General features: G+C 69.6%; 6 protein-coding genes across 19 annotated transcripts in view; 3 read left to right on the top strand and 3 right to left on the bottom strand.

Moving 5' to 3' along the window:
- The first annotated feature begins 201 nt into the window (after positions 1-201).
- On the top strand, positions 202-3225 carry SHD (Src homology 2 domain containing transforming protein D). Its single transcript, XM_087769368.1, has 6 exons — positions 202-456; positions 1073-1163; positions 1274-1486; positions 1903-2041; positions 2600-2719; positions 2953-3225. Exons 1-6 carry the CDS (start codon positions 217-219, stop codon positions 3137-3139), a joined length of 990 nt encoding a protein of 329 aa, XP_087625494.1. The 5' UTR covers positions 202-216; the 3' UTR covers positions 3140-3225.
- A 635-nt stretch (positions 3226-3860) lies between these two features.
- TMIGD2 (transmembrane and immunoglobulin domain containing 2) lies at positions 3861-6038 on the bottom strand. 2 transcript variants are annotated; one of them, XM_087769512.1, is made up of 5 exons: positions 5857-6038; positions 4932-5285; positions 4687-4713; positions 4491-4583; positions 3861-4100 (listed from the first exon to the last, which is right to left on the bottom strand). In XM_087769512.1, the coding sequence occupies exons 1-5, from the start codon at positions 5891-5893 to the stop codon at positions 3958-3960; spliced, it is 654 nt and encodes a 217-aa protein (XP_087625638.1). In that variant the 5' UTR covers positions 5894-6038; the 3' UTR covers positions 3861-3957. The 2 variants fall into 2 exon arrangements, with proteins under 2 accessions (XP_087625638.1, XP_087625639.1); XM_087769513.1 differs by having other exon boundaries at positions 4687-4710.
- Positions 6039-6989: 951 nt separating this feature from the next.
- Positions 6990-11979, top strand: FSD1 (fibronectin type III and SPRY domain containing 1). Of its 3 annotated transcripts, XM_087769223.1 has the most exons (13): positions 6990-7060; positions 7804-7899; positions 8010-8141; positions 8219-8320; positions 8896-8918; positions 9130-9251; positions 9772-9981; positions 10157-10255; positions 10395-10554; positions 10644-10723; positions 10921-11172; positions 11415-11503; positions 11618-11979. In XM_087769223.1, the coding sequence occupies exons 1-13, from the start codon at positions 7049-7051 to the stop codon at positions 11726-11728; spliced, it is 1488 nt and encodes a 495-aa protein (XP_087625349.1). In that variant the 5' UTR covers positions 6990-7048; the 3' UTR covers positions 11729-11979. The 3 variants fall into 3 exon arrangements, with proteins under 3 accessions (XP_087625349.1, XP_087625351.1, XP_087625350.1); XM_087769225.1 differs by lacking the exon at positions 8219-8320; XM_087769224.1 differs by lacking the exon at positions 8896-8918 and having other exon boundaries at positions 9842-9981.
- Positions 11980-12097: 118 nt separating this feature from the next.
- STAP2 (signal transducing adaptor family member 2) lies at positions 12098-17088 on the bottom strand. 7 transcript variants are annotated; one of them, XM_087769399.1, is made up of 11 exons: positions 16922-17088; positions 16518-16589; positions 15636-15731; positions 14908-14964; positions 14661-14806; positions 14398-14538; positions 13980-14049; positions 13235-13331; positions 12726-12938; positions 12580-12651; positions 12098-12377 (listed from the first exon to the last, which is right to left on the bottom strand). In XM_087769399.1, exons 1-11 carry the CDS (start codon positions 17027-17029, stop codon positions 12319-12321), a joined length of 1131 nt encoding a protein of 376 aa, XP_087625525.1. In that variant the 5' UTR covers positions 17030-17088; the 3' UTR covers positions 12098-12318. The 7 variants fall into 7 exon arrangements, with proteins under 7 accessions (XP_087625525.1, XP_087625529.1, XP_087625528.1 ...); XM_087769403.1 differs by lacking the exon at positions 12726-12938; XM_087769402.1 differs by lacking the exon at positions 13980-14049 and having other exon boundaries at positions 12726-12798.
- A 241-nt stretch (positions 17089-17329) lies between these two features.
- MPND (MPN domain containing) lies at positions 17330-21050 on the top strand. Of its 2 annotated transcripts, none has more exons than XM_087769243.1 (13): positions 17330-17376; positions 18153-18379; positions 18471-18701; positions 18788-18950; positions 19022-19106; positions 19216-19312; positions 19440-19512; positions 19606-19682; positions 19761-19929; positions 20009-20079; positions 20168-20257; positions 20492-20584; positions 20694-21050. In XM_087769243.1, exons 1-13 carry the CDS (start codon positions 17370-17372, stop codon positions 20778-20780), a joined length of 1470 nt encoding a protein of 489 aa, XP_087625369.1. In that variant the 5' UTR covers positions 17330-17369; the 3' UTR covers positions 20781-21050. The 2 variants fall into 2 exon arrangements, with proteins under 2 accessions (XP_087625369.1, XP_087625368.1); XM_087769242.1 differs by having other exon boundaries at positions 18153-18388.
- Positions 21051-21249: 199 nt separating this feature from the next.
- SH3GL1 (SH3 domain containing GRB2 like 1, endophilin A2) overlaps positions 21250-25372 on the bottom strand; it is a 29853-nt gene continuing 25730 nt past the window's right edge. For 2 of the 4 annotated variants that reach the window (XM_087769244.1, XM_087769247.1), the window contains exons 9-10: positions 24863-24919; positions 21250-23125 (exon numbers count right to left, since the gene is read on the bottom strand). In XM_087769244.1, the coding sequence (XP_087625370.1) occupies positions 22929-23125; positions 24863-24919 (254 nt within the window). In that variant the 3' untranslated portion in view covers positions 21250-22928. The remainder of the gene's footprint in view (positions 23126-24862; positions 24920-25372) is intronic. The other 2 variants (XM_087769245.1, XM_087769246.1) reach the window with 2 other exon arrangements.

Genomic DNA, 25372 nt, shown 5'->3' with positions numbered 1-25372 from the left:
CCTCCCGGTGCCCCCCCTCCTCCCGACCCCCCCCCCCGTGGGTCTCGCCCCCCCCGTCCCCGTCCCGGTGCCCCCCCGGCGAGGCAGGCGCGGGGGGGGGGGGGGGCCGGGGGCTCCGGTCGGCGCCGCGCTCGGCGGCGACACAAAGCGGCTCCCGGCGGCGGCGGCGGCGGCGGCGGCGGGGGGGTCCCGGTGCCGGTGCCGGGCGGCCCCGCCATGGCCAAGTGGCTCCGGGAGTACCTGGGCCGGGGGGCCCGGCGCTCCCCCCCCCGCCCGCCCCAGCCCGACTACAGCGGCGGCGGCGAGCGCCGCCCCACCGGTACCGGTACCGGGAGCGGGGCCCCCCCCGCCGCTGCCCCCAGCGCTTCCCTCCGCGGCCCCGCTGCCTCCCCTCGGCACCGGCTGGTGCGGGTGGGGGGCGCGGGGCCGGGGGGCGGCCCCCGCCGGCTGGAGCAGGTAGGAGCGGGGGACACCGGGGGGACAGCGGGGGGCAGCGGGGTGACACCGGGGGGCAGCGGGGCAGGAGCCGGAGGGAAGCGCGGACACCGGGGAGGGCGGCGAAGGGAGCCGGGGGGGTGCAGTGGGGCAGCGGGGGTGGCTGGGGAGGGGGACCGGGGGGCACCGGGAGCACCGGGGAGCGGGAACCGGGGGGGACCGGAGAGGCGTGAGTGGGGCGGCCGGGAGAGAGCGGGAGGCTGGGGAGCGAGGCCCGGGGGGCACAGAGGGGCCGGGGGGAGATGGGGACGGGGGCCGAGAGGGAGCGGGGGGACCGCAGGGGACTGGGGCCGGGGAACCGGGGAGAGCAAGGGGGCGGGGGGCACCCGCGGGAGGAACTGGGGTGACTGGGAGAGAGAACTGGGAGGAGGGCTGGGGGTGGCGAGGTCACTGGGAGAGGGGGAAGGGGAAAGGGGTCGGGGGACAAAGGGACAGGGTGGGAGGGAGCGGGAAAAGGGCTGGGGACACCCGTATCGGGGACCCGGGGGAGCCTGCAGGGTCCTGGGGAGGGGACCCAGGGACTGGGGACCTGGGGGAGTCGGGGGGGTCCCGGCCCACCCAGGGCACCCACCCGCAGGGCCCCGGCGAGAGCGAGTACTCGGAGCCCTTCGAGGGGGAGCAGGACCCAGCGCCCGAGGGTGGCTGCGAGGAGCCCGGCGAGGCCACAGGTGGGTGACACCCTGGGGACCCCCAGCACCCAGCCCCGCGGCGGTCCCGCGGCCAGGGTGCCTCCCGCCCATCCCAGCCTTGCCACATCTCCCAGCCACCCTGTCCCCAGGGTGCCCGCGGCAGGGCGAGGGCCGGCAGGCGAGGCCACGGCGGGGGCCCCAACTCTACGACACCCCTTACGAGGAGTGGGAGACGGCCGGGGAGGGCCCGGGGGTGCCCGCCGCCCGGGAGAGCCGCCTGCCCCGCGACGACGAGCGCCCGGCCGACGAGTACGACCAGCCCTGGGAGTGGAAGAAGGATCACATCTCGCGGGCGTTCGCAGGTGACAGCATCCCCCAGCACCCATGGGTGCCACCCTGGGGTTCCCCAGCCCTGTGTCCCTCAGCTCCCATGGGTGCCACTCCTGTCCCCCACCCCCTCCAGCTCCAGCATCCCCCAGCACCCATGGGTGCCACCCCGGGGTCCCCCAGTCCCACATCCCCCAGCACCCATGGGTACCACCCCTGCATACCACCCCTGGGCCCCCAACATCCCCTGTCATCTAGGGATAGCACTCCTGGGACCCCAGCATCCCGTGCACCCATGGGTCCCACCCTAGGTGTGCAATGGGACACCATGGCAAGGCAGAGCCGTGGTGGGGACATCTGGGACATTCCTGAGGTGGGGACATCCCCCCCAGCAGCAGGCAGGGGTGCTGGGACCCCACGGTGGGGTGACACCCCCCCTTTGCCCCCGCAGTGCAGTTTGAGAGCCCCGAGCGCTCCCCCAGCCTGTCCCGGCAGCCGCCGCGGCCCCCCCGGCCCCCCCCGGGCGCCCGGCCGGGCTGCCCCCCCAGCCCCAGGCACGTGGACACCTCGCTGCCCCTGGAGAAGCAGGCGTGAGTCTGGGGACGGGGCCCCGTGGTGTTGGGTGCCCCATGGCATGGATGGGTCCCTTTGATGCGGTTGGGTGCCCCATGGCATGGGTGAGTCCCCATGGGGTGGAGGGTGCCCAATGGCGTGGATGGGTGCCCATGGGGTGGAGGGTGCCCCGTGGCATGGTTGGTCCCTTTGTCGTGGCTGGGTGCCCCATGGCATGGGTGAGTCCCCATGGGGTGGTGGGTGCCCAATGGCATGGATGGGAGCCCATGGCATAGAGGGTCCTCACGGCATGGATGGTCCCTTTGGTGTGGATGGGTGCCCCATGCCGTAGTTGGCCTCCATGATGTAGAAGGTGCCCCATGGCACAGACGGGTCCCCATGGGGTGGACGGGCCCTCATGCTGCAGAGGGTGCCCTGTGTTGCTGATGGGTCCAAGTGGTGGGGATGGTGCCCATGGCATGGAGGGTGCCCCATGGCATGGAGGGTGCCCCGCGGTGCAGATGGGTCCTGGGGCCCCAGTGCTACGTGGCGGGGTGCCCTTGCCAGGTGCTGGGGTGACGCGCGCTGCCGTGCAGGTGGTACCACGGCCCCATCGGGCGGGCGGGCGCCGAGACGCTGCTGGCGCTGTGCCGCGAGGGCAGCTTCCTGGTGCGGGACTGCGAGACCAGCCCCGATGACTACTCGCTCTCGCTCAGGTGAGCATGGGGCCAGTGGCAGGGACATGGGGACAGCCCCGGGGACACCCCAGGCGTGGGGTGGTCACTGGGGGGTGTCCGGGCAGAGGGGCTGGGCTGTAAGCACGGTGCTTGCATCCACGTGCTGACATGTGTTTGCGTGTTCCCCCGTGAGCCACGTTGATGCACACCTGCGTGCGCAAGGGTGGCCAAGCCGTGCGCCGCGTGCCTCAGTTTCCCCTCCCCGCCCGCAGGAGCAGCCATGGCTTCGTGCACGTGAAGCTCACGCGGACACGGGAGCAGCACTTCGTGCTCGGCCGCGCCGGGGCCGCCTTTGCCTCGGTGCCCGAGGCTGTGCGGCATTACACGGCGCGGGCGCTGCCCGTCCGTGGCGCCCGCCACCTCTCCCTGCTCTACCCCGTGGCCGTGCAGCCCCTGTGAGCCCAGCGCTGCCGGGGCCCCCCAGCTGTGCCCCCCCCCGGTCCCACAGTGAAGCACCCCCATTAAAAGCCGATGTGCAGCCCCTGCTCGCTGTCTGCTCTGCGGCATGTAGGCATGGCGACGCTCTGGTCCCTCTTGGGGCTCAACTCTGTGGTGCCTCTGGGGGAAGGCACAACACCCTCGGGCAGGACAACGTGGTGGCCCTGCCACCGGTCCCATCCTGGTCCCACCACAGGGGATCCTGCCCCTGTGCCTGCTCCCACCCCCCAGGAGCCCAGGGGTCCGGGCGAGGCGGGGTGTCCGGATGCAGCCACTTCCTCCGCTGCAGGACCTGGCCTTGGGGACAAAGCGTAGCGGTGACACTGCTCGGGATCACATGCCGTCAACCGCACACAAGCTCGCCCGTGCAGCGGGGGGAGGACGATGGCGCTGCCCTCCCCGGGGGGTCCATGCCAGGGGGAGCGGTTGCTTTCTGCGCGGTTGGCACAGCCCTGGCGTGCCGGCGCGAAACAAGGCCACGGGACAGCAGAGCGGCTTCCCTGAAGGTGGGGGGCCCCAGGAGCCTGCTGCCTCCCGGCCAGGCGCTGCCCCCGGCGCTGAGCACCAGCTGCCCACGCTCAGCAGGCCGGGCTGGGTGCGCCGGGGGGGCACCGGATGGTGTGGGGTGGGTGCCGCGGGTGCCGCACACAAGAAAGCGAGCGGGGTGGCAGGATGCTGCAAAACACCTTTTTGAGGAGGTTTTCCTGCAGAAAGGCAGAGCTGGGGGGTGGTGCACCCCCAGGCCAGGCACCGGCGGCACAACCGGGGCACGGATCCTCTCAGGGCTGGGGGGGGCAGGGGGGGCCCCGTTCCCGCTGCGGCTGCGCCTGGTGTGTGCTCTTCTCCATCACCTTGGGGGGTGGCAGGAGCTTCTCGGGGGCCCGTGCCGAGGCGGGCTGCATGTTCATGTAGATGCTTGTGTCTAGGGGGGCAGTGGGTGCTGGAGGGGCGCAGGGCCAGGCATGGCCAGCCCTGTCCCCCGAGACATGGCGCGGTGGCTGGCACAGCCGGGGGACCCTCTGGGGGAGCCCATTGGGTGCCCCCGGCCCCGGGAGGTGCCTGGGGTGAGCCCCGATGAGCAGGCAGGGTGCGGTGGGTGGGGGGGTACGGGCGCGAGGGTATTCGGGCCCAGGGGTACGTGGGGCAGGCGGGCACGGGGCTATTTGGGCATGGGCAGGGTACAAGGGTAGGTGGGCATGGGGTATTTTGGGGGGGGAGAGGGGGTTGGGGGTATTTGGGCATGGGGTAGGATGGGCACGGGGCAGAGAGGCACAGGGGCAAATGGGGAGGGGGTATTTGGGGACAGGGTTACCTGAGTTCCTGTGACAGCACCAGTGGCCGAGGAGTGCCAGCCCCAAGAGGAGGCCCATGCCCCCCAGGGTCCCTGCCAGCCCCCACACCAGCCCTGCAAGCACACGGAGCTGGGGCCACCCCCTCGACACCACTGGCACCCGGGCACGTGGGCGCTGGGATGGAGGGGACAGTGGGGACAGCAGGAACACACCTACCTGCCTGATGTCCTCCATCAGTTGCTGCTGGCGAGGGGAAAGCAGAGTCAGGGCGTCCCCACCCCTGTCCCCATCCGTGTCCCTGTCCCCATCCGTGTCCCCGTCCCCATCCCTCTTGCACTGTGGCCATCCCGAACCCTCCAGGCATCTCCCTCCGTGGACCCCATCGACCCCCAGGGTGACGCCACCTCCCAGGGCCCCTGATGCCGTGTCCCAGGGACCCCACTACGGTCCCCCCCGGGTACCTGTGCCAACACTGAGCAGGGTGCCGTTGCCGGTGGCCGTGCCGTGGTGGGGGATCTCAAGGGTCACCCGGCAGAGGTAGCGCCCGGCGTCGTCCCTCTGCGCCTGGCGGAGGCTGAGGGTGGCCCGGGGGGGGTCCCAGGCCAGGCGGAGGCGGGGGGTGCAGGGAGCCGGGGTGGCGGGGGCGGCGGGGCGCAGGCGGGCGGCACACAGCACCCCGCGCCCCATGTCCTTCACCCACTCGAGCCGCAGCAGGTCCCAGGGCTCGGCCGCCAGCACCTGGCACCCCAGGGCCACCCCGCCACCCACCGTCACCCGCACCTCGCCTGGATCCTGGCTCACCCGCAGGGCGCCCGCTGCCGGGAACAGCGTTGGGGTCACGGGGGGCTGCCACCCGCCACCCTGGCAGTCCCCAGGGCCACCCACGGGGCTGACCCACACCTACTGGGCCACCCCAGGGACTGGGAGCCATGTTTGCTGCCTGCTTGTCCTCCCTCACCGCTGCCTCCGGTCGCACATGACCCTGCGTATCCCTCTGTCCCCACCCTGTCCCCCCACCCTGTCCTCATCCTGTCCCTACACATGCTACCTAACCCCATCCTGTCCCCTCCCTGTGTCGCCCCGTCCATCCCCGCTGCCTCCTTCCTGTCCCCCCGCCACAGCCATGTCACCCACCTCTGTCGACCCACCCATCCCCATCCTGTCCCCATGTCTGTCCCTCCCTCTGTGCCCCCAACCCCTCTCTGGTCCCCCCTCAGGACGGGTGTCCCCAGCAGCCCCCCCGCCCCAGCCATCATGCAGGGGCCAGCCTGAGCCCTGTGCCCCCTCGGTGTCCCCCAAACAGCCCGTCCCCAACCCCACAGCCTGGTCATAGGATGCAGACACTGTCCCCTCTGTCCCCCCAGCCAGCCCTGTCCCCCCACTCACCGCCAAGGAGGGGGATGAGGACCCTGAGCCTCCACATCCCCACACCAGCGCCAGCCCAGCCACCCTGCTCTGGGGGCTGCGTCCCCAAGGGGTCCCTGTCCCCAAGGGGTCCCTGTCCCCCAGCTGTCCTTGTCCCCCACAATGCCGCTGTGCCCGAAGCCTCCTGGCCTCTCGTCACCCAGACTGACTCGCTGTGACGCCACGGCTTCCTGCCACCGTGCTGCGCAGGCCAGGGCAGGGCAACGGGGATGGGGCCAGGGACAGGGGACAGGGATGGGGACAGGGGTGGGATGGAGATGGGGACAGGGATGGGGCCAGGGATGGGGGACAGGGATGGGGACAGGGATGAGGACAGGGATGGGGACAGGGATGGGATGGAAATGAGGACAGGGATGGGGGACAGGGATGGGGACAGGGATGGGATGGAAATGAGGACAGGGATGGGGGACAGGGATGGGGACAGGGATGTGGACAGGGATGGGACGAGGATGGGATGGAGATGGGGACAGGGATGTGGGGCAGGGATGGGGACAGGGATGGGGACAGGGATGGGACGAGGATGGGATGGAGATGGGGACAGGGATGTGGGGCAGGGATGGGGACAGGGATGTGGGACAGGAATGGGGGACAGTGATGGGATGGGGATGGGGATGTGGGACAGGGATGTGGGACAGGGATAGGGACAGGGATAGGGACAGGGATGGGGACGGGGATGGGGGACATCATCTGGAGCGAGGGCAGGAGATGGCACCTCCTCGGGCCCCACCCCGGGCGAGGGGTCCCGGGTCGACTCCAGCCCGGCCCCAGCGGCGGGGACGTGCCACCCGGGGACCCCTGCCAGCCCCCCCGGAGGGGGACACGTCCTGACCCCGAGGCGGGCTGGGGGGGGGCAGCACGGGCTCGCGGGGAGAGCTGGGAGGGTGGGGGTCCCCCTTCCCCGAGGGTGCTGCTGTGGGAGGGTGCCAGCAGGTCTCCCTCTCCGGGGGGGGCCATGTTCCTGGGGGGGGGGGGGTGGTGTCTCAGCCCCCTACCCCGACTACATCTCCCAGCATGCCGCGGGGCGGCGCCCAGGGCGGGACTACGTTTCCCGTCGTGCCCCGCGGCCGGGAGGGGCGGGGCGGGGCGGGGCGGGGGGCGCCGCTCCCCCTTTGTTGGTGTCGGCGGGGCCGAGCGGCGGCGGGGCCGGCCCGGTATGGGCGACCAGGTGGGGCCGGGCCGGGCCCGGGGCGAGGGAGGGAGGGAGGGAGGGAGGGAGGGAGGGAGAGGGGGGATGGAGTGAGCGGGATGGAGGGATAGAGGGAGGGGGAGGGAGGATGGAGAAGGGGGATGGAGGGATGGAGGGAGGAGGGAGGGAGGGAGAGGGAGGGATGGAGGGATGGAGGAAGAGGGGATGGAGGGATGGAGGGAGGAGGAACAGAGGGATGGAGAAGGAGGGATGAAGGAAGAGGGGTTGGAGGGGATGGAGGGATGGAGGAAGGAGGGATGCAGGGGTTCAGGATGGCAAAGGAGGGAGGGAGGGGTGCAAGAGGGAGGGAGGGAGGAGGGAGGGGTGCAGGAGGGGTGCAGGAGGGATGGAGGAGGGAGGGGTGCAGGAGGGATGGAGGAGGGAGGGAGGGATGGAGGGGTGCAGGAGGGATGGAGGGAGGGGTGCAGGAGGGATGGAGGAGTGCAGGAGGGATGGAGGGAGGAGGGAGGGGTGCAGGAGGGATGGAGGGAGGGGTGCAGGGGTGCAGGAGGCGTGCAGGGTGTCCCCCCTCGCTGCCCTCATGCACACACACTTGCCAAGTCATCCCGCTCCCGCCATGCCGGCAGAGCCCCGGCCACGGCTGGGTCCCCGCGGCGCCTGGCACTCCTGGGCCCGGCGGGGACAGGAGCCGAGGGATGGGGGACACGGAGGGGCTGGCGGGGGCCGGGGGGCACTGACCGCGGGCCGGGGGGGCCGGGCAGGAGGCTCTGCGGAAGATCATCACCACCCTGGCCGTGAAGAATGAGGAAATCCAGAACTTCATCTACTCCCTCAAGCAGATGATGCAGAATGTGGAGGTACCGGGGGCCCTGCCCTCCCCCTGGGGATCCCCACCCCGCCCTGGCACACCGGGGGTCCCGCAGCCGGCTGGGGTGACACCCCGCTGACACCCGGGCGTTGTGACCAGGCCAACTCGTCGCGGGCGCAGGAGGACCTGGAGGGCGAGTTCCAGTCGCTGTACGCACTGCTGGACGAGCTGAAGGATGAGATGCTGATGAAGATCAAGCAAGACCGCGCCAGCCGCACCTACGAGCTGCAGGTCAGCACCCGCCCTGCGTGTCCCCCCACCCACCGGCACCCTCGCCCACCGCTGCCCCTCTCCCCTTCCCACGCCAGGCCCAGCTGGCGGCGTGCGCCAAGGCCCTGGAGAGCTCGGAGGAGCTGCTGGAGGCGGCCAACCAGGCCCTGGGGACGGCCAACCACCACGACTTCCCCCAGGTTCGTCCCCGCCGGTGCGGGGGGATGTCACCCTCCGGCTGCCCCCCATGCTGGGGGTGTCCTGACCCCCCCTTGCCGGCCGGTCGATGCCACCCCAGGGCTGCGCTCACCCCGGGCGGGCACCCTCCTCTCTTTCTGCGCTGGGCACTGGGGCAACGCTGGGCTGGCTGTGCCTGCTGTGGGGCTGGGTGGGAGCACGGAGACCCCCCAGGGTGATCCCCACCTGCCCAGAGCTGCCCAGCGTCCCCTTTCTCCCGAGACAAAGGGACACGGGGGGCAGCGGTGGGTGTATGGGGTGCTGTGCCGTGGGGATGCTGCAGCGGGGATGCTGGGGTACCATGGCAGGGATGCTGTGCCATGGGGTACCACAGCAGGGATGCAGGGATGCTGTGTCATGGGGTACCGCGGCAGGGATGCAGGGATGCTGCGCTGCTGGGTACCGCAGCGGGGATATGGGCAAGCTCTGCCACGCTGGCACCGGAGCGGGGGTCCCGGCACGCTGTACCGCGCTGGCTCCTGGCACTGCTGTCTCACCTGCTTTTTTGTTTCCTCCTCTTTTCCTCTGTGCTCGCAAGGCTGCCAAACAGATCAAGGATAGGTACGGCACCCCTGTGCCCCCCAGTCCCACTAACCCCTACCCTCCTCCCAGCCAGGGCCCGGCAGCGGGTGGCCCTGTGGGCGCTGGGGCGGCTCTGCCCACCCTCCCCACCTCCCCATGGCCACGCAGGGCGGGGGGGGGGGGCAGTCAGGGCTGGGTGGGTGTCTGACTCCTGGCCCCGCTGACCCTCGTCCCCGTGTCCCCCATGCAGCGTGACGATGGCACCCGCCTTCCGCCTCTCGCTCAAGGCCAAGGTGAGCGACAACATGAGCCACCTGATGGTGGATTTTGCCCAGGAACGCCGCCTGCTCCAGGCCCTCGCCTTCCTGCCAGGTACCGCCCACAGGCAGCGGGTGACGGGGACACAGGGACACGAGGGGGACAGGGCACAGCGGGTGGGTTTCTCCCAGTGCGAGGGAAGGGCAGTGGCGGGGGCATGGAGGGCTGTGCCAGCCTGGCAAGGGGACAGCGCAAGGGTGGGGGTCCAGGGTTTAAGGGGTCCGCTGGGTGCCAGGGGATGGGGTGAGGAGGTGGGGGGTGCCAGGCCTGGGGCACCCTGCGGTACCCCAGCCAGAGGGGCAAGAAGGTGCCAGGGGCGGCGGGATGAGGGGGGTTGGATGCTGTGCCTGGGGGCGCAGCAGGTGCCATGCCCGGGGTCTCTGGGATGCCACACGTGGGGTCCCTAGGGTGCTGTGCCCACGGGTCCTACGGGCGCCATGCCTGGGGTCTCTGAGGTGCTGAGCCCATGGGACCTATGGGTGCCCCAGGGCTGCCTGGGGATGCTGGGGACACCCCGGCTGGCAACGGGGCTGCAGCGGTGGGGGGACACTGGCATGGCTGCTTCTGCGGGCAGTGCCCAGCACCCCCGAGATCGACCTGGCGGAGTCGCTGGTGGCTGATAACTGTGTGACGCTGGCCTGGAGGATGCCCGACGAGGACAGCAAGATTGACCACTACGTGCTGGAGTACCGCAAGACCAACTTCGAGGGGCCGCCCCGCGCCAAGGAGGACCAGCCCTGGATGGTGGTCGAGGGCATCAAGGGCACCGAGTACACCCTCTCTGGTGAGGGCATGGGCACGAAACCAGCCCCAAACGTGCCAGGCTGGGAGCGGGCACCTGGGTGGCAGGAGTCTGGGGCTGTCCCAGGGGGCTGGGTGGCAGTGCCAGGCTTTGTAGGGGACATGGGTGCCGCGGTGCCCGCCCTGTGCCCCGCTTTGTGACCCTGCTGTACCTGCAGGGCTGAAGTTTGACATGAAGTACATGAATTTTCGGGTACGGGCATGTAACAAGGCTGTGGCGGGCGAGTTCTCTGAGCCAGTCACTTTGGAAACAAGAGGTGGGTACCGGGGGGGGTGGCAGGGCACCCGTCACCCCCCGTGCCACCCCGTGCTGCCCCTTCCCAAGCGTGCCAGGGGTCCACAACCCCTTGGCACCAGGCGAGGGAGGGGGGACGCGCTGACAGTGGCTGTCCCCAGCGTTCATGTTTCGGCTGGACGCCAGCACGTGCCACCAGAACCTGCGGGTAGAAGAGCTCAGCGTGGAGTGGGACGCCACGGGTGGCAAGGTGCAGGACGTCAAGGCGCGCGAGAAGGACGGCAAGGGCAGGACGGCCTCACCTGCCAACTCTCCTGCCAGGTAATGTCACCTCCCCTTGTCACCCTAGCATTGCCCCCGCCCCGGCTAATGCCAACCCAGCCCTCCTTGCTGGTGTCCATCTGTCCTAGGGTGGTGCAGTCGCCCAAGAGGATGCCCTCGGGGCGTGGGGGCAGAGATCGCTTCACTGCCGAGTCCTACACGGTTCTAGGTGAGAGCTGGGGGCACCCAGTGGGTGCTGGTGGGGACCCTGCAGGCACCCAGGGGTGTGGGAGGGGATGGGGGCACGGAGGGGAGGCATGGTGTGATGTAGATGGGCATGGGGCACCCAGAGGGACCTGGCAGGGCTGGGGACAGGACGGGGCACCCCGTGGGTGCACCAGGCAGAGCCATGCCCCGTGCCCCCAGGTGACACGCTGATCGATGGGGACGACCACTACTGGGAGGTGCGGTACGACCGGGACAGCAAAGCTTTCGGCGTGGGGGTGGCATATCGCAGCCTGGGCAAGTTCGATCAGCTGGGCAAGACCTCGGCCTCCTGGTGCCTCCACCTCAACAACTGGCTGCAGGTCAGCTTCAGCGCCAAGCACGCCAACAAGGCCAAGGTGCTGGACGTGCCCGTGCCCGACTGCATCGGCGTCTACTGCAACTTCCATGAAGGTGGGTGTGGGATGGGGCCGTGCTGGGTGTGGGCGCAGGGACTGCCACCACCATGGGCATCGCCACCAGCATGGGCATTGACACCACCATGGGCACCAGCATGTCCACCATGGGCATTGCCACTGCCATGGGCACCAGCATGTCCAGTATGGGCACTGCCACCACCACAGGCACTGTGCTGGGGGTCTGCAAGCTCTGTGCCCACCTGTGACCCCCTCGGGGCCCCCACCATGTGCCCACAGGGTTCCTGTCCTTCTACAACGCCAGGACCAAGCAGTTGCTCCACACCTTCAAGGCCAAGTTCACACAGCCGGTGCTGCCTGCCTTCACGGTAAGGGGCAGGCAGGGCTGGGCAGCTCCTCTGGGGCTGCTGGCGGTGGGGTTCAGCCCCCCCATCCCCGTGCCAGCCCTCCCCGCCAGCCCAGCCGTGCTCCTGTGCCCGCAGGTCTGGTGCGGCAGCTTCCACGTCTCCTCGGGCCTGCAGGTGCCCAGCGCGGTGAAATGCCTCCAGAAACGCAACAGCACGGCCAGCAGCTCCAACGCCAGCCTGCCCTAGCGCCGTGCCCGCCCCCACCGCGGGCACCCCCCAGGCAAGAGCACTGAATGTACCCCTACCCCCTCCCCAAATCCACCCCCCCCCCATACACTGCACTGGCAGGGCTGGGGTGCACCAGCACCCATGGCCCCGCCAGCAGACCCCCCCCAACTCCGTGCCACCCCCCCGTCACTGGCACCGGGCTGGGCACATCGCCCCTCGCCATCGAGAGCTGCTTCTGGCCTGAAGAATAAATTGGGATGTAGGTGTGACGCGGCCGTGGCTGGGGCACGGGGCGCCGGGTGGCACCAGCCCGAGGTGGGGAAGGGGGTTTTGGGAGGGGTGGGGGTCCCGGTGCCACCCTTGCGGCGCGAGGAGCCGGGACGGGGCTGAGCGGGGCAGTGTCTTTATTGGGGTGGTGCCCCCCCAAATATGCGGGTTGGGGGATCCAGTGCTGGCCCCCTCCCCAGTGCCACCTCAGCCCTGGGGGGTGCCTGGGCCAGGGGGGGCTGGGGGCAGCTTGGCCGGGGGGGGGGGGCACTGCTGCCCCAGCTGGTTCCTGGCACAAAGCAGGGGGCAGCTGGGGCCCCCCCTCCCCGCGCTGGCACCCATCAGTCCTCGATGAGAGCTCGGCGCAGCTGCAGCTTCTTGGCGAGCTCCTCCGCCATGCCTGTGCGACGGTGGGGGGGTGACCACCTGACCGAGCACCCCAGTGGCTGGGCCCCCTCCCTTTTCGCCCCCCCCAGTGACCCCAGAGGGACCGCTCTGCTCCACCGCTCATCCCCATTGCCCCCCAGAGCCGGGGACAGGATCCTGCCACCCCCCGGTGAGCCCCCAGCAGTGGGACCCAGGCATCCGAACCCCCCCCTCACCATAGTCGTGGGGCGGCAGCAGGGCACGGCGGGGGGCAGGATGGGGCGCCGGCCTCTGGGGGTCTCGCTCACCTATGGAGAGGGGCAGAGGTCAGCATGGGGGTGCCCCTCCCTGCCTCAGTTTCCCCAAGCCCAACTGGCCTCACCTTCCTCGTTCGTGTAGGTCTGCTCCTCCTGGATGGTGCTAAATGGGGGGGGTCCCCCGGGCCCCCCCGGGGGCTGCAGCGCAGGGCGACGATGGGGGCTCAGGGCTGGCTTCAGTGCACTGAGGCCACGGGGCTGGGGCGTGGGGGCTGCTGCGGGGGGCTCCCACCCGCCCTGGGTCACCTCCCCGCTCTCACCATCCGGCTCCACGAGCTCTGGAGCAGAGCATGGGGGGCATCACGGACCCTCTGCCTGCCCCTGACACCCCCAACCCCCCCCCAGACCTCCAGCCTGCGGCACCCCAGCAGCTCTGCCCCCCCCCATACCATCCCGCAGCACCCCAAGTCACCCCAACACCCATGCAACTCTCCAGCAATCCCCAAGCACCCCAAAGACTCCCCCCAGATGCCCTCCACCACCTGTAACTCCTCCCAACACCCCCAAACCGTCCTGCAAGACCCCCCCAAACCCCACTGAACCCCCATGGCCCCCCACAGCCCCCCGTGCCCACCGAGGCGCGGGCTGCACTCCCGGTGCAGGGGCTGCAGGCTGCCCTTGCTGCTCTCCACGAAGTACTGCACCACCTCGGCCAGCGAGGAGCAGTGATACTGGGGGAGATGCAGTGGGGGACACGGTGTCACTTGGGGGACACCCCCCCCCCATGGGTCCCCCCTGTTAGTCCCCCATTCCCTGCCCACAGCTCCTGGGTGCTGGGGGGGTCCCAGCCCTTTGGGGGGTCCCAGTCCCTCAGGGGTCCCAGTCCTTTGGGTCCCAGCCCTTTGGGGGTCCCTATCCTTTTGGGGTCCCAGTCCCTTGGGTCCCACTCCCTTAGGGGCGTCCCAATTCCCAGGGATCCTAGCCTTGGGGCGTCCAGATCCTTGGGTGTCCCAGCCCTTAGGGGTCCCAGTCCCTTGGGTATCAGGCTTTTGGGGGTCCCAGTCCATTTGGGGGTCCCAGTCCCTTGAGCCCCAGCCCTTTGGGGGTCCCAGTTCCCAGGGTTCCTTGCATTGGGGGGGGCCCAGCTCCTTGGGGGGCCCAGCCTTGGGGCTGTCAGACCCCATGTGTGCCAGTCCCTTGGGTGCCAGTCCCTGTGGGTCCCAGGCCCCAAGTGTCCCAGCTGCTGGGGGTCCCAATCCCTTGAATCCCAGCCCAGGGGTCCCAGCCCTTGTGGGGCCTGTCCCAGGGGCTCAGGTGGGTGCCCGGGGGGGCGGGTCCCTGTCCCCAGGGCCAGCCCAGCTCTGTCCCATGTCACTCACTGGCGTGTCCACATCAACGACGTAGCCCTGCTCCACGCGGTTCACCTTGTAGTGCTTCAGCAGCACCGTGCTGCCGCGGGGGCTGCGTCAGCGGGGGCTGCCACCCCTCTTGCACGGGGACACCCCTCGCATGGGGACCCGCGCACCTGGGACACCCCTTGCACAGGGACCGGCACCCTGGGGACGCCCCTTGCATGGGGACCTGCGCCCTGGGGCCACCTCTTGCATGGGGACCCATGCTCTGGGGACACCTCTTGCACAAGGACCCTCACCCTGGGACCACCCCTTCCATGGGGACCCTCGCCCTGGGGGGACACCCATCACACAGTGACCCATGCCCAGGGGGACACCCCTCACCAGGGGACCCGTGCCACGATGCCACCCATCCCTTGTCCCCGCACCGGTGACCCCCGCTCACCCGTTGGTCTCCTGGCGCGTGGTGACGGAGACCCCCCGGCCGTGCCCCCCGGGGCGCAGTACCATGTTCCCCTCGCCCACGCTCCGCTCCAGCAGCCGCTCGGCCTCCGAGCGCGTCACCTCGTAGAAGCAGCTGGGGACCCTGGGGACAGCCCTGCCCTGTCACCCCCAGCCACAGTCAGGCCACCCCCAGCCATGCTGGTCCCCAGTGCATCCCAGTGAGGATGGAGACTCCCGCCACGGCCCCCGACCCACCCGACTCACAGGGGCTCGGAGGGGCTGGGGGTGGTGGGGGACGCGGGGGTGGCGGGGGACCCAGGGGTGGCCCTGCAGTCCCGCTCCTCGCGCAGGGCCTCCGAGAGCTGGAAGAGGTGGCCGGGCAGCAGCGCCAGGTCGGTGGGCACCTTCATCTGCAGCGGGGGCACGGGGCGATGGGCACGGCGGGGTCACTGCCGCTGGCACCCCGAGTCACCGCCACCGGGACCCCCCGGGGCCAGCGCCCCGCGCCCACCTCCACCATGGTCAGGATGAATCCCCGCCACATCTCCTGCGCCTCCTGGCTCTCTGCCTGCCAGGGACGGGGGGACATGAGGGTGGCCTGTCCCCGGCACCCTCTGTGTCCCCGTACCCTGTCCATTGTGCCCCCCCCCAAGCCTCCCGCGTCCCCCTAAGCCTGCCCCCTGCACCCCATAACCCTGTCCCTCTGCTTCTGCACCCCCTGTACCCCCAGATCCTGCCCCCTGCATCCCCCAGTGCCCCCTTGTCCCCCCAGTCCCCAAATCCTGCCCCCTGTGCCCCCTCTATCCCCAAATCCTACCCACTATGACCCCCAGTCCCCAAATCCTGCCCCCCGTGTCCCCGTGTCCCCCAGTGCCCAAATCCTGCCCCCTGTGTCCCCGTGTCCCCCAGTGCCCCCCAGTGCCCAAATCCTGTCCCCTCTCCCCCCCGTGTCCCCCAGCCCTGGCTGTTGTGCCCCCCCCGGGCCCCTGTGTCCCACTCAGCCCCCAGACCCTGTCCCCTCTGCCCCTCCATGCCTGCACGTCCCCTTCTGTGCCCCCCGCCACGTCCCCAGTCCCCCAGACCTCCCTGTCCCCCAACACCCCACCAGGGACACCGGGTCCCCCCCCAGCCCCCCCTTCTGCCCTGCCTGGTGGCCTCCATGTCCCTCTGCTACCCTGTGCCCCTGACACCCCCCGGCGCCCCCAGCCCCCCGGTGACCCCCCGTGGGGTGCCCCTCACCTTCAGTGTCACCTCCCGGCCCCGCAGCCTGAGGACGAGGCCCCCACCCTTGGCCCGCGCGGCCACCAGCTCGCCCAGGTCCAGCACCTCCAGGGGCTGGGGGCACCCGAGTGTGGGCCCCCCCGCCCACCGCCACCACGGACACGAGTGTGCCAGGCCTCAGCCCCCTCCGGGCCACCCCCGTCCCCCTGCCCCAGGCTGGGCTCCCACCCTCACCTCCATCGAGGGTCCCAGCCTGGGGGACCCCCCCCAGCGTCACCCAAAGCTCCCAGCCCAGGGGTCCCACCTTGGGGGTCCCCATCCTAGGGGGTCCCAGCCTGGGGGTGCCCACCCTGAGGGGGTCCTGGCCCATGGGTGTCTCTGGGGTCCCAGCCTGGAGGGGTCCCAGGGGTCCCACCCTGGGGAGGTCCTGGCCTGGGGGTCCCACCCACGGGTGCCACCCCAGGGGTCCCACGCTGGGACATCACAGCGGTGCCAGGCTGGAGGTGCCCACCCTGAGGGGGTCCCAGCCATGGGGGTCCCACCCGTGGGTGCCCACTCAGAGGGGGGCCCTACCCAGGGGTCCCCTGGGGCCCCAGCTGGGGGGGGGGGGGCAATCCTGGGGTCCCACCTCAGGGGTTCCAGCCCCAGGGGATCACGGGGGGGGTCCCAGCCTGGGGGAAGCCCCCTGGTCCCACCCAAGGGTGCTCTGTCCTGGGGGAGGGACCTAGGGGTGCCCACCCTGAGGGGTCTCGGCCCGCAGGTGTCTCAGTCTTGGGGGGGATCCCACGGGGGGGGGGGGCCACAGACTGGGAGCGTCGCAGGGGTCCCGGTCCGGGGGGTCCCACCCGGGGGTCCCGGTCCGGGGGGTCCTGCCCGGAGCCCGCCCCCCCCCCCCCGTACCTCGCAGTCCCGGGGCCCCTCGTAGAAGGCGAGCGTGAGCCCCCGCAGCCCGGCCCAGACCCTCCGGTAGCCCTGCGGGGCGGGACTGAGCTCCGGCACCGGGGGCTGCGGGGGGCACCGGCACCGGCGGCGCACCGGGCTCCGCGGGGGGGGACGCACCGGCACGGCCCCGGGCGGCGGAGGGGACCGGGGCGGGGGGAATCGGTGCGGGGTTCCCGGGGGTCGGTCCCGGGACCCCGGGGTCGGTGCGGGGTTCCCGGGGGTCGGTCCCGGGGGTTGCTAGGGCTCGGTGCGGGGTTCCCGGGGGTCGGTCCCGGGGGTGCTGGGAGTCGGTCCCCGTCCCGGGTGCTGCTGGGGCTCAGTCCGGGGATCCCGGGGGTCGGTCCCGGGAAGTGCCGGCCCACCTTGTCCCGCGGCTCCCGCTTCTCCACGAAGCCCTCGTAGCTGTGCCGGGGCCGGGGCCGGGGCCGGTCCCGGGACCGGTCCCGGGGCGGTGGCACCGGCCGGGCCATCTCCGCTCGCCGCCGCTGCAGGCGCCGCAGGTGCCGCCGGGCCGCTCCGGTCGCTCCCGGGCTGCGGGCACCGGGCAGCCCCGCCCCGGGCCGGGGCGAAGGGCAGCGGGGGGGGTCCCGGAGGGGTCCCCGGGGGGGCGCGGACCCGGTGCGGCGGGGGGGCAAGGGCCCCGGTGCGGGTCTGTGTGTCTGTGCCCCCCCCGGTGCGGCAGGTGCGGGGCTGCCCCCCCCCCCCCGGTGCCGGTGTCACCCCCCCCGGGCTGGGCGGGGCGCGCGGAGCCGCCCCATCACGTGGCGCCGCCGCGCGCACCGGGAGCGGCGGGAGCGGCGGGAGCGGAGCATGGCAGGTACCGGCGGGCGCGCGCCGCCCGCACGCGCGCACCGGGCACGCACCGGGCACGCGCGCACGGCCACGCGCACCGGCCACCCCGCAGACGCGGGTACCGGGGACACGCGCACGCCCCCCGCACACACGCGCACCCCCCCCCCCCCCGCACGGCGTGCAGACACGCGCGTGCACACACACGTGCACCTGCGTGCACGCTCCCCCCCCCCCCCCCTGCACGCACGTGTGTACCTGCGCGTGCTCGCACCCGCACCCGCACGGGGAATCCCGCGCGCGGCGGGGCAGGGACACGCGGGGCGCCGGGTGCGCGCGTGCGAGCGGCCGGGGGCCCCGGGGCACCCGGGGGCGGGGCCGTGCGCCCCCGGGGGGGCTGACCCCCCTCCGCACCCGCGTCCCCCTGTCCCCATGTCCCTCTGTCCCCCGGCCATGTCCCTACACCCCGACATCCCCCACATCCCCCTGTCGCCCTGTCCCCCTGCCCCCTCTCACCATGTCCCTGTGTCCTCACCCCCCCGTCACTGTCCCCCACCCTCCTGGCCCTGGGTCCCCTCTCCCCCATCCCCCTGTCCCTGAGTCCGTCTGTCCCTCTGTCCATCCCCGCCGTGTCCTTCTGTCCCCTCTGCCTGTGTCCCTGCATGCTCGTGTCCCCGTGCATCCCAGTCCCGGTGTCCCCATCCACAGGCAGGCACGGGGGGCACCCAAGGGCGCTGCTCTTGCGGGGACACCCACGGGTGCTGCCCCCGGCGAGGACCCCTCATGGCGTCTCCCATCCCGCAGCGCTGGCGGCCGCCTCCCCCGGCGGGGACGAGTGCCTGGAGGAGGACGAGGACGAGCTGGAGCCGGGGCTGGACGAGGCGGAGGCCGAGCCGGAGGCCGGGAGCGGGGCGAAGGCGGCGGGGGGCACCCGGGGGGCCGTGCTCACCCGCCGCGGCATCACCCTCCGCGTCCTGCTCCGCGATGGGCTCCTCGAGCCCGCCCGCGGCGTCCTCTCCATCTACTACCTGGTGAGCCCGGTCAGCGCGGGGACACGACGGGGGACAGGGATGGGGGCCGGGGGACCGACGGGTGCCTCGCCGCTCACACCACGCTCCCCAGGGCAAGAAATTCGTGGGGGACCTGGGGGCGGACGGGACCATCACCTGGCAGGAGACGGGGCAGGTCTTCAACTCCCCCAGCGCCTGGGCCACCCACTGCAAGCGCCTGGTGAACCCCGCCAAGAAGTCGGGGTGCGGCTGGGCGTCCGTCCGCTACAAGGGCCAGAAGCTGGACCAGTACAAAGCCGCTTGGCTGCGCAAGCACCAGCCCAACGCGCCGCCCGCCGAGGAGGTGGGTCGGGACCCCCGCTCCGGGACCCTTGGGTGCTCCCCCCAGTGTGGGTGGTGGGGTGGGTGCCAACCCCGTGCTGCCCGCAGAGCCTGGCCAGCGAGGGAGAGGAGGAGGAGATGCCCGAGGAGGAAGAGGAGGAGGCGACGAGGGAGGGTCGGGCGCCCGTGCCGGAGCCGGCGGCTAGCAAAAAACCAGAGGAGAAGAGCAAGAAGCAGCAGTGCAAGAGCCTGGCGGAGCCGGCGGGGACAGGTAAGGTGGCACGGGGGCCCCGGGGGACCCTGAGCAGCCCGGCAGCGGTGACGGGGCGTTGTGCTTTCCAGATCACGGCCCCCTGGGGAAAAGGCTGGAGAGCAAAGCCCGGGTGCCTGTCCGCTACTGCACCCTGGGCACCCGCGACTCGGCCAGGTAGGGTGCGACAGGGACGGGGACCCAAGCCCCACGGGTGCCACCGCCGGCCCCGTGGGTGCAGGAGGGGCCGGGGGCGGCTGCGGCAGCGGGGCTGCGGCTCTTCCAGGAACCCCCAGACCCTGGTGGAGGTGACGTCCTTCGCCGCCATCAACAAGTTCCAGCCCTTCAACGTGGCCATTTCCAGCAACGTCCTCCTGCTCCTGGTGCGTCCCCTCCCCGGGGGGGACAGGCTGGGACATCTCTGATGGCGCTGGGGACACCCGCGGGGGGGGGGGGGTGTCCCAGGCATCATTTTGGCACCAAACTGTTGATTTTAACCTTTTCCTTTAGGATTTCCACAGCCACCTGACGCGGAGCGAAGTGGTGGGGTACCTGGGTGGGCGGTGGGACACCAACACGCAACGTAGGTAGTGGGGTGGGTGGGTGGCCGCCCCCCCCCCCCAGCCCCCGGCGGAGCCCACCCACCCCTGTACCCCCCCCCCCCCCCCCCCCGCAGTGCTGACGGTGCTGCGAGCCTTCCCGTGCCGGACCCGCCTGGGCGATGCCGAGGCCGCCGGTGCCGTGGAGGAGGAGGTAAACCAGCCCCGGGGTTGGGGGGGGGTGGCCTGGGGGTCCCGGGGGATCCGGACCCACGGTGTCGGCTCGTCCCAGATCTGCCAGAGCCTGTTCCTGCGGGGGCTGTCGCTGGTGGGCTGGTACCACAGCCACCCCTTCGGCCCCGCGCTGCCCTCCCTGCACGACATCGATGCGCAGATGGATTATCAGCTCAAGCTGCAGGGTAGCGGCAACGGCTTCCAGCCCTGCCTGGCCCTCATCTGCGGTAAGAGCCCAGTCCCCGCGGTCCCGGGGTGCTGGGGCTGCTGTCACCCCCCGTGTCAGCCCCATCTGTCCCCCCCCAGGACCCTACTATCACGGCAACCCCGGCGTGGAGTCCAAAATCACACCCTTCTGGGTGATGCCGCCGCCGGAGGTAAGTGGTCACCGGCCCGGCAGGGGGGTATTTGGGATGGGGGTGGCCCCAGGGCTGTGGGGTGACCCCCTGCTCCCCCGTCCCCCAGCAACGGCCCAATGACTACGGCATCCCCATGGACGTGGAGGTGGCCTACATCCAGGATGGCTTCCTCACCAACGATGTCCTGCAGGAGATGGTGAGCGTGGGCTGGGGGCCCTAAAAATCCCGTCCACCGCAGCAAGGACAACGATGGGGGCTGGCTGGGCCTCCGCCACCCGTCCCCATCCTGCCATTAGCCCCGGTGACGGTGACAACCTCTTCTCCATCCCCGCCGCGCTGCCGCGGTCTCGGTGCCGCAGGGGTGGGGGGACCCTGTGCCCGAGCCCGGGGCAGCCCCAGTGCCTGCAGCCCCTCTCTCCCCCCACCCCAGACGCTGCTGGTGGAGTTTTACAAAGGAGCCCCCGACCTGGTGAAGTTTCAGGAGCTGTGGAGTCAGGATCAGACCTACCTGGACAAGCTGAAGGTGAGGAGGGCGCTTCCTCCCCTGGGCTGGGTGGGGAGGGGGCTCCACCCACGGCATCGCCTCCAGCCACCCCACTGTTTTAATTAATTGGGCTGCGTCCCCCTCTCAGGGTTCCCTGGCCTCCCGCACCCCCAAAGACCAGAGCTTCACCCACGTCCTGGAGCAGATCTACAGCCTCCTCAAGCTCAGCAGCTGAGGGGCCGGACCCCCCCTTCGACTCGGACCAGGTGCCTTCCCAGCAGCCAGGGCTCGGCTCGGCAGCCCCCCAGCCCGAGGGGTTCATCCAGAGCCGGCGCGGGGACACCGCATCGCCCGCTGCTCCAGGGAGCTCGCCCGAGGGGTCCCGGCCCCCCGCCGGCTCCTGCCCTGCCCCGGTGTCCCCCGGGGAGGGTGGCGGCGGTGGTGGTGGGAGTCTCGGCTGTAAGTTGTTTGTGGAAGTGGTAGTTGATTAAAGAGCAGTTCCTGAGAGGCGGCCAGCGTGCAGCCCCGCCAGCTTGGGGACATCCAGCTAGTGCCGCGGTGAGGGACGGCGGCCTCGCGGGCTGCAGGCACCATCTGGCCTGGGTTTGGGGGCTGAATTAGGGGGACGTTCATCCGGGGCTGCTCCTCCATCCCACCGTGGCCCCCGGGAGCCCGGCCTCGCGCTCACAGAGAGGACGCAGCCGTTAGAAAGAAGAAAACATTTAATACTTTCATTCAGAGATACAAGTCGAGATTTGTGGGTCGTCTTTTTTTCCCCTAAAAACCAGGAGAAACCATTACAAAAAAAGGTCTAGCAAGTCGTCCCAGCTGACAAAACGCATTTCAATCCACCTGAGCAGGAGCCGCCATTCCTGGGATGTGACCCCGGTCCCCACCAGGGAGGGGACAGAGGGGAGGGCCTCGAGGACACGGGTCCCTTGGGCTCCCTGCGCTGCCGGGAGCGAGGGGGAGCTGCCCCGTGCCCCCCGCCTCTGGGACCGGGGTCAGCCCGCTCGGAGCGCAGCGCGGCAGAGGATCGGACAAACATCGACATGCACGGTTAAAATCATCAAAAAGGGGCTGTGTAACTGTAACAGGAGCTGGGAGCAGCAGGGACAGGGACGTGCTGCGGCACAGGCCCGGTGCGGAGCTGGGGCTCGGAGAGGTGCCGGAGCCCAGCGAAGGCTGAGGAAGGAGAGTGGAGAAGAAACCACTTTTCTAGCATGAAAAACCACGGAGTCGAGTGAGAGACAGGACAAACGCTGCCACTGCCAGGCCCCATCCTGACCCCCATAACAAGGAATGCGGGGGAAGGCCAGGGGCTAAGGGGCGGCAGGAGCGGTGCCGAGATGCACGATGCCTTTTCCCACCCAACCCAGCGGCAGAGGGGCACATCGCTCCCCCGCAAGGAGGGTGGCTGCGGGGCAGGGGGCTCAGGAAAGGCACGTGAGGATCGGCCAAGCCCCGGTCCCGCAGCTCCCTGGGGAGAGTAAGCGCAGAGCCAGGACCTGCTCTGCCCTACCGTGGGCAGACCCCGGGCCGTGGCCCAGTTCCCCCCCCTCAAATTATCCCCCAGCTCCGATGGAAAGTTTGTTGTAGTAGGAAAAGCCCCAGGTCCAGAAGCAACCTGGCTTAAAATACTTAAAATCAAGGGCAGAAGGGAGCAGCCACCCCCTTTGGAGTCGAGCTCTGCGGGGAGGGGGCAAAGGGCTAACGGGAGGCAGGGGACATCCCTGCCCTGTCCCTCCAGGGCGGGGAGGGATGGCACAGAGCCCCAGGCAGGGCTCAGCACCCGCGCCACGGGGCTGGCTTAGTGTTTGATGGGTGTCGTAGTGTTGCTGTGCCGCAGCATCCCTCCCTTGAGCCCCCGGGAGCGGGGAGAGCCAGGGTCCCGCAGCGGTGTTGGGCTGTAGGGAGGCTGGGCATCGGCAGGGAGAGGGGTAGTGTTCAACGGGGTGGGGGTCGAAGGTTTTGCCCCCTGCCACTGGGCCGTGCGTCTCCCCACGCTGATGCTCAGCGTGAAGGATGCATCCCGGCTCTCCCACCTGGCTCATCCGGATGCTTGACCCAAAGGAAAGACAAAAACTAGACAGGGAGAGGCCCGCGACAATTGTACAGCCGGGGGGGACCTGGCAGGGTGCGCAAAGTACCGAAGTTCAAGCACCAGAAGGACAAAAAAAAACCAAACAAACCCTAAAATAACCAAATTCACGAGGGGTGTGGGGGCCATTCGACCCTTCTGGCTTGTTCCCTGGTGGCAATCTCGCCCCGAGATGATGCAGCGATAACACAGCCCCGCCTCTGGAGAGGGCCAGTGTCAGGATGGAGGTGGAATGGAGGCTCGGCCCCGCGCGAGCGGAGGGGGGACGGGAGCGATGCCGTTTCACTGAGGTAGCGGAACCAGCACTTCCACGTAGTTAAGGGGGAAGAAGCCCGACTGGCCGTTGATCATGCCCTCGTACCAGTTTTCGTCGATCTGGTTGGTCAGGGTGATGATGTCGCCTTCCTTGAAGCCCAGCTCGCCATCATTTTCGGGTTCGAAGTCATAGAGGGCCTTGCAGCAGGGCTGGTCCAGGGGGGCTGCAGGGAGAGGCAGGGGGGGAGAGGTGAGCCGGACCCCCTGCACACCCCCTTCCTCAAGCCCCCGGCTCTGCCGACACCGGGGATTCCTGCCGCTCACGCTGGCGGACGCCAGATCCGGACACAGCGCAGGATCGTTGGCTCTGCCAGAGCCAGGGCTCGCACAACTGGTTTCCCAACCCGGCTCTGCCCTGCCCGGGAGGAGCTGGCCCTTCACTTTGCCCCCACGATGGTAAAGCATTAACTCAGTTTAAACTCCTCACTGGGTTTTCGCTCACTAGTGCCTCTGCCATCTTGCTGCAACCACGTCCTTCATGAGCTTCTCCCAAAGCAGACTCCCACCTCCGGCACCCCGTGCTGCCTGTTCCTGCCTGCACTTCCCCTGCTCTAAGCTAAACTCCAACCTGAATTAGATCAGGAAAGCCACATTATTCCTCCAGAGACGAGAAGCTGCCGTGCAGTTCATCAGTTAGTCACCGATGGGGCTGGACACCAGTACGTGGGACCCTGGGGGTCCCTTTAGAGGGGTCACCCTGAGCCTGAGGGTGACGGGAGGGAGAGGACGGCGCCTGCCTCCCGGGGCAGAGGGGTTCAAATCAATTAGGAGCTTGGTGACACATGCGAGGCCCCCCCAAAAACAGGGAGAAAACCAAAGTCCCTTTCCCACATCTCAGCTCCATGATTTAAGCACCAGACCTTTTGATGCAAAGGGGATATTTTTATAGCAGGGAAAGCTGCTGCTGGCTCTGTCTACGCACCGATGTTTTGGGATGGGCAGGCACTCAGCTTTGCAGCCGTAGGGATCCTACTGAAAAGGGACCGAGCTAACAGAGCCCACCAGGGTCTGCAGGGCCCCCGTTCCCCTCCTGGCTGCTCCAGAGCCTGCCTGGCTCTGTGCTAGAGCTCTTCCAACCAGGGCAGGGGGAACAGCACGAAGGGCAGCCAGCACATCTGGTCTGCTGAACATCCACGGCAAGGAAAGACCCAGCATTAGAAGAGAACTCGGAAAACACCAAAAGCGGCAGCCAAGCAGGTTCATGTTTTTGAGACAACTTCCCAAAATACCAGGCTGGCCCCACCACCACAGCACCTCCCCTGCACCAGGCTCCTCAAGCCCTCCTGCCCCACTGCTGCACCACCAGGAGCTTTCCCCGGCGCGATGCCTCCGAGCCACAGACCCAGCCTAGCCCCGGGACCCCAGCGGGACCCCCCCGGTCCCTTTAGCAGGAATGCTGACCTGCAGACCCCACAGTCACAACCCATCCAAGGCTTCTCGCTGCCCAGCTGGGGCCACAAAACCCTCTCGGCGTGCCTAGGCTCTACCCGCTCCCCCCAGCCTTCAGCAGTGGGGTATGGGGGGCCAGCACAAGCAGGAGTGGGAGAGATCCAAGCTGGGTGCTCATAATGAGAACGGGTAATCCTCAGGATGTCTGATACCTCGTGGAAGAGCATCTGATCCCTGTGGCCTCACGCAGGACATGCCTGCATGACGATAGCTGCTACAACTCCTCCGGGTGAGCAAAGGCCCCAGCTTTGGGGTGGTAAATACCAATATAGCGTGGCTGTTTTAATTTGGGGCTTAGCTCAAGGCTTAGCTCAGCTTAACTGGGGTGTTCTGCTGGCCAGGCTCAGCACAGAGGGATTAGCGGCTCCAAGCGGCAGCGTCACAGAAGGAGGAGTGAGGAGGGATGGGGAGAGATGGTCACACATCATGCAGTGTGGAGGGAGGAAACTCACGGATACTCCTGACGGAGGCCCGGGACGGCTTGTCGGATCGGAAAGAGGAGGAAGCTGCTTCCAAACAAAAAGAGACATGCTTAAAACAACGTGAACTGGAGAGAGGGAAAGGCAGGGCCTAAAGGGAGGATCTGTTAGGAGAAACAGGGCGGCCCACATGCTGTGTTAGAAACCCGCCTGCCCCGCCGGGACCAGGGAGGGACGAATGCAGCATGATGGAAGACGGGGAGGGAGCGAGAGATGCTTCATTTTTCCTGTCTGCCACTGCTGGCGCTGACTGGGCACTACAGGCGAGCGGCCTGGGCTGGAGACCCCGCTGGGACATCCCCAAAGCCAATATAACAAAGGCTGCTGGGCCCCAAGAGAAAACAGCCCAAGTCTTGAGGCATTTCTGACTTTTTCAGAGCCCGTGCAGGCACATCCAGCACACCAGAAATATCATTTCCAGGCATTCCCCTCCATCCCCAGGAGGCTGCTCCAGAGGGACCTGTGTGCACACACACGGGACAA

The sequence above is a fragment of the Nipponia nippon genome, unplaced genomic scaffold (genome assembly GCF_047370975.1).
Source record: "Nipponia nippon isolate SJK-2023a ecotype South Korea unplaced genomic scaffold, ASM4737097v1 scaffold_31, whole genome shotgun sequence".
In the NCBI taxonomy this organism is placed as follows: Eukaryota; Metazoa; Chordata; class Aves; order Pelecaniformes; family Threskiornithidae; genus Nipponia; species Nipponia nippon.
Note: the sequence above shows the minus strand (reverse complement) of the source record. Positions and strands in the feature narration are given on the sequence as shown.

Excerpts from the sequence above, each read along its gene's own strand:
- SHD (XM_087769368.1), top strand. The coding sequence starts at position 217 with ATGGCCAAGTGGCTCCGGGAGTACCTGGGCCGGGGGGCCCGGCGCTCC. Across the intron at positions 457-1,072 it reads GCCCCCGCCGGCTGGAGCAG|GGCCCCGGCGAGAGCGAGTA; the intron begins GTAGGAGCGGGG and ends ACCCACCCGCAG. Across the intron at positions 1,487-1,902 it reads CATCTCGCGGGCGTTCGCAG|TGCAGTTTGAGAGCCCCGAG; the intron begins GTGACAGCATCC and ends TTGCCCCCGCAG.
- TMIGD2 (XM_087769512.1), bottom strand. The coding sequence starts at position 5,893 with ATGTGGAGGCTCAGGGTCCTCATCCCCCTCCTTGGCG. Across the intron at positions 5,286-5,856 it reads CCTCATCCCCCTCCTTGGCG|CGGGCGCCCTGCGGGTGAGC; the intron begins GTGAGTGGGGGG and ends TGTTCCCGGCAG. Across the intron at positions 4,101-4,490 it reads GTGCTGTCACAGGAACTCAG|ACACAAGCATCTACATGAAC; the intron begins GTAACCCTGTCC and ends CTGCCCCCCTAG.
- FSD1 (XM_087769223.1), top strand. Across the intron at positions 7,900-8,009 it reads AGATGATGCAGAATGTGGAG|GCCAACTCGTCGCGGGCGCA; the intron begins GTACCGGGGGCC and ends CGTTGTGACCAG. Across the intron at positions 9,982-10,156 it reads CACCGAGTACACCCTCTCTG|GGCTGAAGTTTGACATGAAG; the intron begins GTGAGGGCATGG and ends CTGTACCTGCAG.
- STAP2 (XM_087769398.1), bottom strand. The coding sequence starts at position 15,987 with ATGGGCCAGGACCCCCTCAGGGTGGGCACCCCCAGGCTGGGACCCCCT. Across the intron at positions 14,965-15,635 it reads GCCGGGAGGTGACACTGAAG|GCAGAGAGCCAGGAGGCGCA; the intron begins GTGAGGGGCACC and ends CGTCCCTGGCAG. Across the intron at positions 12,652-12,725 it reads GACCTACACGAACGAGGAAG|GTGAGCGAGACCCCCAGAGG; the intron begins GTGAGGCCAGTT and ends CCCTCTCCATAG.
- MPND (XM_087769242.1), top strand. Across the intron at positions 19,313-19,439 it reads GCAACGTCCTCCTGCTCCTG|GATTTCCACAGCCACCTGAC; the intron begins GTGCGTCCCCTC and ends CTTTTCCTTTAG. Across the intron at positions 20,080-20,167 it reads GGGTGATGCCGCCGCCGGAG|CAACGGCCCAATGACTACGG; the intron begins GTAAGTGGTCAC and ends CCCGTCCCCCAG.